At 35.6% G+C, this 9,582-nt stretch overlaps 1 protein-coding gene across 1 annotated transcript; it reads left to right on the top strand.

The window, feature by feature from the left end:
* The first annotated feature begins 3,837 nt into the window (after positions 1 to 3,837).
* LOC146928836 (Plant invertase/pectin methylesterase inhibitor superfamily protein) lies at positions 3,838 to 4,730 on the top strand. Its single transcript, XM_085701012.1, has one exon. The coding sequence runs from the start codon at positions 3,894 to 3,896 to the stop codon at positions 4,485 to 4,487; it is 594 nt and encodes a 197-aa protein (XP_085557138.1). The 5' UTR covers positions 3,838 to 3,893; the 3' UTR covers positions 4,488 to 4,730.
* Positions 4,731 to 9,582: the final 4,852 nt, after the last annotated feature.

Here is a 9,582-nt window from a genome sequence, read left to right as displayed (position 1 = left end):
TAGTGGACAAACTTAGTTCCTTGTTTACAATGCATTTAACCTAATGTTTTGTCTCCGAAGTGATTGACATCGTCGAAGATAAAATCGAAAGGATGTTGTTTTTCGATGTCTCATTGAAGGATAATTTTGTCTCTTTGTTTTATGTATCACCGATGCAAAATTATCCATTGAGTATCAAACTTTGCTGCAGGAGAGGAACATTTTCAAAACAGAGGCTCAATTGAATGTTTGGTCCCTTGTGTTTATTTTAGGTTTTAAGTCGATCTCTTATGTTTTAAAAGTTTAAAGTTGGTCACTTATGTTTAACAAGTTTAAGTTATCTAAAACGTTACTCACTGTGAAACAACTTAGTCTCTACCACCATGTAATATTGAGTATGATAAAACAAAAAAAATAAAAATATTTTAGAATTTGATTTTGTAAATAAGTTAAATTCCAACACTCATATCTCGAAACGACCAAGTGACGGAAGAGATTAACTTATTCTAATATGACTAACATTTTGGACTAACTTATAATTTTTAAAATACAGATAATCAACTTAAAATTTCTAAAAATAAAGGAACTATTTAAAACTTAAAATAAATATAAGAGACCATAAGCAATTTTTTTAAGGGTTATGCTAACTAGTGTCCTAAGGGCACTAGTTAAGGATTCAAAAAAGGAAATAATTGCTAAATTCTATGTAAAAAAAAGTTAATTTTCGGTATTTCAATAAGTCAAATACACAATTTCCAAAATAAAGTTTCTATTTTTAGTTTCTTAACAAATACCCCAAGAACACTTAGCATTTCTCTTTTTAAAAGTTATATTCGAAACTTGAAGGTGTACTAGTCGGCAGTAGCGACCATACGTAGAATCTGTAGATTATGAGAACTTGGATATACTAGTAGGACCTAACTAAATAACTAATTTAAACAAAATAATTGGACCATAACGTGTGTAACTCTGTTCACGTTGTGCAAATGTTTTGTTTCTTTCTCAACTGAACCTTCGAATTGATAGCATTAATTAAAAAATTGTGATGTTTCCCAATCATCATCTAGAAAGGAAATGAAACTCTTGTTCCCCACGTCAATTACAACTTGAGAGATGATTTTAACATCGTATATATCCGCAAAAAAATAATATCTTCTGCAATTCTTCTTTCAAAAAAAATAAAAAATCTTCTGCAATTCTCTAATATTTCTAGTTAATTTTAAATGTATGTAAATGTAAACTAGGTAATTAAGATAGGAGGAGTGTCACTACCAAAAAAAGTTAATTGGAACACTACCAAAAAAAAAAAAGATAGGAGGAGTGCTCTTATCCAAAAAAAAAGTTAGAAACATTATCTTTTTAACACTCTTTGATGAGGTAGAACTCATCCTACCGTATAAGCAGTGACAAAGCTAACAAAAAGTTTATGCAGGGGTCATCTATGAAAAAATATTTAAAGCCAACATATTAAAACGTCAACCCTCAGAAGGGTGGGGGGGGGGGGGGGGGGGGGGGGGGGGGATGTCAACCCTTAGAGGGGGCTCTGACGCGGCCAAAAAGCGTCAGACGTCGCCACTCCATCAACAAGTTATTCCCAAAAAAGAAATGAAATTTCGAATCATATCATTTGTTGAAATAAGAACATGACGCTAAGCCCAAAAAGGGCTCCACGCACAAACTTCTTAACAAGACTCTCTTCAGAAAGATCATAAAGCAAGTACCAGAAAAACAAAGTTGATCAAATAAACGACCAAGCAACAACTACGACATTTCTGCAAACAATTTTTGAAATGGATACATATATAAACCAAAGCGCCAAAAGGCGATCAGAAGACAGCTAAGCGCAAAAAGCACCGCAGAAAAGAGGAAAAAGCATATCAAACCAAACACGAGTTATCTACCAAGTTAAATAAGAAGTACTACGAGAGGATCCAAGAACTCGCCCGATTAAATTACATCAAACAAAACATAGAGTTACAACAAGAAACAGAAAAGCTTTACTCTTCACCCACCAACTTGCCATCCTAAATGATCTTAAAAAGAATCCAACTCACCCTCAGGATCTATAAACAATCCGACCAAAATACATGCAAGAAGAAACATCACCCTATCTCTATGAAAAATCCTTCAAGGAATTCGCCTACCAAAGCACAATAAAAGCTCGACAATGGATGTGTAAATTGAAGACGTCTCCCGTACTCCAGTATCCAAACCAACATCATAATTAATCACTTCGCTTTGTCCCAAGACTCGTGCTTGGGGGGCTGTGGACTGTCAATATATTGCTAAGGGCCTGAAAGCCCTCTAGAAAGGCTTAGGTGCCCTCCAGAGGGGCTCCTGAGGCCTAGGCATGCCCTTCCAAAGGCGCCGCCTTAGCCAGCTTATAAAAGCATCTAGAACCAAGTAAAAAGACCTAAAGCCAAGCTTGCTTGGGGCTTAAGCCATGCTAAAACAAGCCCACAAAGAGCTATAAATACCACTCTTTAGATCATTCTCAAGGCAGCTCATAAACAGTCTAAACCCTAGATTATGTTATTGTACTCCTGCAAGTACATATCCCATGCGTTAGATCTCATAAAAAGTACTTGACAAAATAACAAAAAACAGAACTACATATACACGACAGAAGGCAAAACAACACATGAACAACTTGTATGGTATTGAACAATTTTTATCTTATACGATGATTGAGACAAAAGACTATTTTAGTATTTTAGATAACTTGTACTTAAGACAAATAGTTGGGTTGTGGTTTAGTAAAGGGCAATAATTTAAGTTTTTGTCTTGTCTGTGCCCTTCAGTTTACCATGTCTCTGAAACAACTTTACAATCAAATAAAGTTATTATGTCATGTCGGTTATTTTTTAACATATCATACGCACAATAATATTACAATCGCATCTTCATTTTATTTATAGTAAAAGTTTCATGTATGATGTTTCCTCTCAAGATTTGTTCACTTTGAGTTCTCACATATCTTTGAGGTTCAATTTGGAGTTCTGACTCGCGACATTTAACTAATTAATATTACCATACTGCACATTTTTCTTCATCCACCCAAGTCCAAAGTGAGATATAAGACACAGTTAGACAAACAGTTTAATTAAAGTTTTCATATATAAGCTATGTCTATGATAAAAAGTAAAATATATTTAAATTAATTGCATATAATTTATGCAAAGTCTTCATAAGCTATCGTGAACAAATTATGAACATAAGCTAAACCAGCTTATAGATATTACACTTGATTTTAGCCAAAAAGTAAACTTATAAACATGTAATAAGTTATTTTAGTACGATTTGACAAACAATCTCATAATCAATCATAGGATTAGATAATTTCAAATAAGTCTATCTATTCAACCGCCACAGTCTATTTTAAGATGTCAAGTTTATAATATAATATTTTACACTTGCAAATTTCTCAATCCATCGCCCACTATGTGGGGACTAAGTTCAAATCGTAGAATTTCAAACGTGATGGCAAAAAATACTACTCCAAAAGAAGAATCATACTCAACTTGGACAAAGATTTATTGCACCTAATTGGGCTTGTTGGTCCTACTCACATAAATGTCACTCATTTTTGTTCGAATTGAGACGAACTAGAAACCCCACTGGTCCCAGTTTTTGGATCAAGATTAATTAGTTCATGCATATAGTACGTGTAAAATCACATGCTTTTACCGAATGGTACCTTGGTCCTAAAAAAATTCGAATTTTTTTAGTTTGGATCACATTTTGAGACCCTTCTCTAAAATATCTTTATAGTGGCGTAATTATCTACATACCACAAAAAAATAATTAAAAAACCCAAAAGATTAGATTTTTTGAGTCCTATATATAGTGTACCTTCCTTCCCATATTCCTCAACCACCCCAATTGAGATATAGAGTAAGATTAGAATAAAAAAAATGGAGGCTTTTTCTTCAAAATTCCTTCTAATAATTTTTGCCTTTAGTTTCATTACACACTCTATCCAAGCAATTGAAAGACCATACCAACAATCAAACACATTATTCATTAAAAATTCTTGCAGCTCCACAACTTATCCAAGACTATGCTACACCTCCCTAGTGAAGCATGCCGATTCCATCCAAACAAATCGCGTGCTCTTAACATGTACAGCCCTAAACGTGACTCTTGCATCAGCGAAATCAACCTCGGCTACGATAGCAACTCTCTCGAAAAGCCATGGGCTGAAGCCAAGAGAGGCTGCAGCTATGAAGGATTGTGTTGAAGTGCTGAGTGACTCCGTTGATGAACTACGAAGGTCTATCGGTGAAATGAGTCGCCTTAGGACTTCAAATTTCGAGTTAACAATGAGTGATGTACAAACTTGGGTCAGTGCCGCTTTGACGGATGAGAGTACTTGTACCGACGGATTCGATGAGATTAATGCCCCGGGTAACGTTCAGACAATTGTGAGAGGGAAAATTGTGCAAGTAGCTCAATTGACTAGCAATGCTTTGGCTTTGATAAATAAACTTGCTACATCACATAGTTAAAGTAGTTCAAATAAGGTATTGTTTTGGTAGGTTTATAATTCCAGCATTATTAATGTAATTGGTGTTGCATTCTCAAGTTGTGTAGAATCAAGTTGGTGTGGTTAAACCTAAGTGTGTAAAAGATTGTAAATGTGTGGTAATTAGTTGTTTAGATTTATGCCAACACAAGTGAGTGAATTTGGCATGTGTATTGTAAATTAGTGGTTGAGATTTATACGAATATTCAAAACTCTTGCTCATCAACTTTTGCAATCCAAATTCCAAACCGTTTCTGCGACCGTGCGTTCACTTTTCTTATTGTTCTTTTTTTTTTTTGGTAGAATGATAAAGAAAAAGAAAAAAAGAGGAAAAAAACCCTAAGAACAGGGCTCAGCCTAGGGCATCAAGCCTCAAGACCGACTTCAACTCCGAAGGGGGAGCATGCCAAAAAGTCACACCTAATCTTAAAGAGCACCTGAGCTTGGCCAAGAAATCTGCGCTATGATTGCCCTCTCGAAGCACTTGTTGGAAAGAAATGTCACGAATATGCTCCTTTAGCCCAAAAATCTTCACCAACAAATAGGCGTATACATGCATATGAGAGTGATCTGGATCTTGAAGAAGACGAAGGACTTCTAAAGAATATGTTTCACAAATAACTCGTTGAGTAGAGTTGTTGATTGCCAACATCAAACCATGGTAAACCCCAAATAGCTCAACAAAAAGCACATCCCCTTGCCCCTCATTAGAAGAGAATCCAGCTATCCAATTTCGCTTGTTATCACGAAGTAAACCTCCATAACCAATGTCACCAGAAGAACCACAACTTCCATCAATATTCAACTTAACACATCCATCTAGAGGTGGTGTCCATTTAACCATGTGACGATTAATGTGGTGCTCAGAGGAGTGAATATTAACAGAAGTTAGGTCGGTACGCATAATGTCTATAAAATGAATGACATTTTGGGTTTTCCGTTGCTTGTTGCCAATAATATGATTATTCCTGAAGCACCAGATCCACCAAATAGTTATTGCAAAAATGTTACCAAAAGCTCCTTTAGACATAGTTTGTAACCATGTTTTACAGGATGTGAAGCTGAAGAAATATGGATGATTAATTAACACTAGGTAGTGTTTGGCCTAGCTTATTTTAGACTTTTCTTCTCCTTAAGAGAAGAAGCCGGGCCAAACAGTTTTCATTAGAAGCCCTTAATATAAAAAGTAGCTTAAAGAATGCAAAGAAAAACATGCAGAAAAGCGCTTCCTAACAAGCTGTTGAAAGGAACTTTTGGCAAACATATGCGAGCTTTTTGTAGCAGACCACTATTCGATTCCCGCAGGCTGATGATCTTACATTTCAGCAATATATATATATATATATATATATATATATATATTTGACAAACATTTCAGCAATATATATCACTGACCTTTTTCTTTCGTCACATGCATATTAATTTTTCTTCTTGTTTTTTTTAGAGTATATTAATTTTTCGTTTTGTGTCACGTGCATATTATTTTTTCTTTGTTTTACTGGACACATGCATATTAATCGTTCGGATAGTTTATAGTTCTTTTTTTACTTAAATAGTTTGAAATTTAAATGATAAAACCTGGACATTATGAATTGTAGAACAAAACTTCAGGCATCAATAGTAAAATAATTCTTCTAAAAAATAAAAGTAGAACAATTATTTTTACCCTCAAAATAATAATTAGCACAACTACACATCCGTAAAAAATTACCACTAAAAGTTAATATATTTTTTAAAAAGCTATGTTTCAAATTTAAAATTAGTCATCGAAAAAAATGTTTTAATTTTAAAATATTTCCCTCTTTAATAATTATGTATTATAAGACCAAGTTTTTAAAACATTTATTTACCAAATATTTTTCACTTTTAAAGTTAGCTTCTAGCAACAACAAAATTAATTTACCAAACAACTTTAGCTTTAAGTCTAAAGCACTTATTTTTAACTTTAAACGTAAAGTAGCTTCTATGCTTGAAAAAAGTTGGGCCAAACGAAGCCTAAGTATTAGTCGCCAAACTTCCTTCGATGGAGCACATTCCCTAAGGCAGTGAAACACATCTTCATCGTATGTTCCACATCGCTGGCAGACCGGGGAAGTTGCGTTGCAGTGATGTCAAAGCTTGTTAGTTGGGATTGCATTGTGCATGCAAAGCCACGTGAAATGTTGCACCTTGGCCAGAATTGCCAATTTCCATATCCAATCCCAACTTTCATTATCATTCAACTCTCTATAACGTGATAAAAGCCAACTATATGTTGTAGAACAAGAATACCTTCCTGTTTGAGAAGCTCCCCAAACCCATCTATCCTGAATATCATCATTAAAGGCCAAAGGAGGGGGGAATTGATCAATAGTCGTGCTGAGTTCATTTGGAACTATCGTCATCAGTTTATTCCAATCCAATGATCCAATAAAACTAACATCCTTAAGTTGTAATTGAGTATTCGAAATGATGACAAAATCAACCAAGTGACAAAGCCCTCCTAGCCCCGTCCAGTTATCATACCAGAATGAGGAGGATCCGTCACCAATGCGGAATTGAAAGCCTTGTCTCAAGGCTTCCAACGCCTTTAATATACTTCTCCAAATTAGAGAAATGTTTCCTTTAGCTTTAATGTTCCAAATGTCGCCACCTTTTATGTACTTGTGAGATAAAACCCTCACCCAAAGTTTTTGAGGATCATAAAGAAGGTTCTAAACTAACTTCCCAGGCAGAGCAATATTAGATAATCTAGCTTCCCTAATAGCGAGGCCTCCAAATTTCCAAGGGGATGTAACAATAGAACACTTAACTCTGTTCCATTTCCTATTACAACCCGTGCCACCCCAAATAAAGCTCTTTGTGACTCTATCGATCTTATCACAAATATTTGAAGGTAAATAATGCATCTGCATAGTATATATATGCATTGCCGTAGTAACTGACTTAGCTAGGCAAACCCGCCCCGCTTTATTAAGGAGATTACCTTTCCAAGTTGAGAGTCTTCTATGCATCTTCTCTAAAATATAATCATATGTATCTTTGATAGCCCGACCTTGTATCAAAGGAAAACCCAAGTAGTGCCCCAAATTGGCTACAAAATGGATAGATGATATTTCTTTAATACTTCGTTTAACACTCTCATGTACTCTCTTAGAACACATAGCCTTAGACTTTAGGACACTTACTTTCATACCAGAAGCAATAAAAAACTCATTTAAGGTGTCCATTACCACTTTAGTTTGATCTGGAGTGGCCTCACAAAAGAGAAAAACATCATCAGCAAAAAGAAGATGAGATAAACCTGGACCTTTATGAAATAAATGTACCGGATGCCAAATCCCTTGTTGGACCTTGCTTTGAATGCTTAATGCTAATTTCTCCATGCAAAAAACAAATAAATATGTAGATAGTGGATCACCTTGTCGAAGACCCCTTGATGGCTTGAAATTGTCTGTTTTTGCATCATTCCACAAGATAGAAAGGTTTGTGGCTTTCACACAATTCATAATCAAAGAGACAAAGTGTGTGGGAAAATTGAATTCCTTCAATGTAAGTTCAAGAAACTTCCAATCCAGTCTATCATAGGCCTTTTCTAAGTCAATTTTAAAAGCCAACATACCTTTTTTGGAACGGGACGTATGCATATGATGGACCACTTCCTGAGCTAAGATCACATTATCAGTTGTACCTCTCCCGGGAATGAAGCTACTTTGAAAGGGACAAATCAAATCATCAAGGAAAGGGCAAATACGGTTAACAAGGACCTTGGTGATGACTTTGAAAATTACATTACAAAGACTAATAGGTCGAAAGATCTTAAGCCTTGTAGGATTGTTCTCTTTTGGAATAAGAACTAGTAATGTCTCTGCAATTTTATCATCAATATATCCACTACTAAAAGATTTCATCACATACTTCCAAACATCTTCCCCTACTACATCCCAGAAGTGCTTAAAGAAGAGAGGTTGGAATCCATCAGGTCCAGGGGCTTTAAAAGATTGCATTGAAAATACAGCATTGCGGACCTCAACATTAGTCACTTGCTTGATATGAGAGTTCCTCCCTTGAGAGTTAAGGGATGGCAGAAGCTCTACCTTCAGGCTATCAGTGTAAACTTCAGCATCATTCTGAAAAAGTTTACTATAAAAATCGATAGCTACATCCCAAAGTTGCATCACATCAGTGCACCAAGTTCCATCGTCCAAATGTAATCCTTGAATTTTATTTCGCTTTCTACGGATAATAGTTTGTGTATGAAAAAACTTGTTTTTCCTATCTCCAAATTTTACCCACTTCTCTCTGGACTTTGGTACCAAAAGAGTTCCTCCTGTTTGAGAACTTCATGGTACATTCTTTGGAGTTTATCCTCTTCCATATTGAGATGAATAGAATCCACTCTCTCAATCATCTTCTGCACATGCCGAAGTTGTTTCTCAATATCTTTCTTTCTCTTGAATATGTTTCCAAACACCTCTTTGTTGAAAGTTAAAAAGTCGTCTCGAACCCTATTAAGAGTAGCAGTAATATATGGTTCCCCATTCTTCCACGCATTATTAACTATAGTAGGATAATCATTGTGGGTAAGCCAACAAGCTTGGAAGCGAAAGGGATGGGAGGGCCTCTCTGGTATTGAACCTTGATCTCGTAACAAAATCGTCCTATGGTCAGAATAGTTGCGAAGCAAGTTTTCGACCTAAGCCTCTAGGAACAAGGTCCTCCAAGTAGAATCACCAAAAGCTCGATCCAAACGCTTAGCGATCTTTAGAACTCCCGACTCTTTTCTATACCTAGTATACAAGCTTCTTGTAGCTCCAAGGTCAATAAGACGACATTTTTCAATGACCTCAGAGAATTTATCAGCGGAATTCATAGAAAAAAACATCACCTTTAACTTCAGAGGGCAAAACAATCTCATTAAAGTCTCCCATAAGAAGCCAAGGACCATCTATATGTGTCAGGAGACTAGCCAAATAATTCCATAGTTGTTGACGACCACAAAGATAAGGGCAAGCATAAACGGCTGAAAAATACCAAAGTCTACCTCTGTGGGTTATAGACACTGTGACAGCTTGGTAATAAATATCCACAACATTAAT

Source organism: Medicago sativa, chromosome 4 (genome assembly GCF_051527215.1).
Source record: "Medicago sativa cultivar Bolivia chromosome 4, Bolivia_mono, whole genome shotgun sequence".
NCBI lineage: Eukaryota > Viridiplantae > Streptophyta > Magnoliopsida > Fabales > Fabaceae > Medicago > Medicago sativa.
The sequence above is the reverse complement of the archived record's forward strand: the minus strand, read 5'-3'. Positions and strand labels throughout refer to the sequence as shown.

Bases quoted from the DNA above. Each gene is read 5' to 3' on its own strand.
- LOC146928836 (XM_085701012.1), top strand. From the start codon at position 3,894: ATGGAGGCTTTTTCTTCAAAATTCCTTCTAATAATTTTTGCCTTTAGT.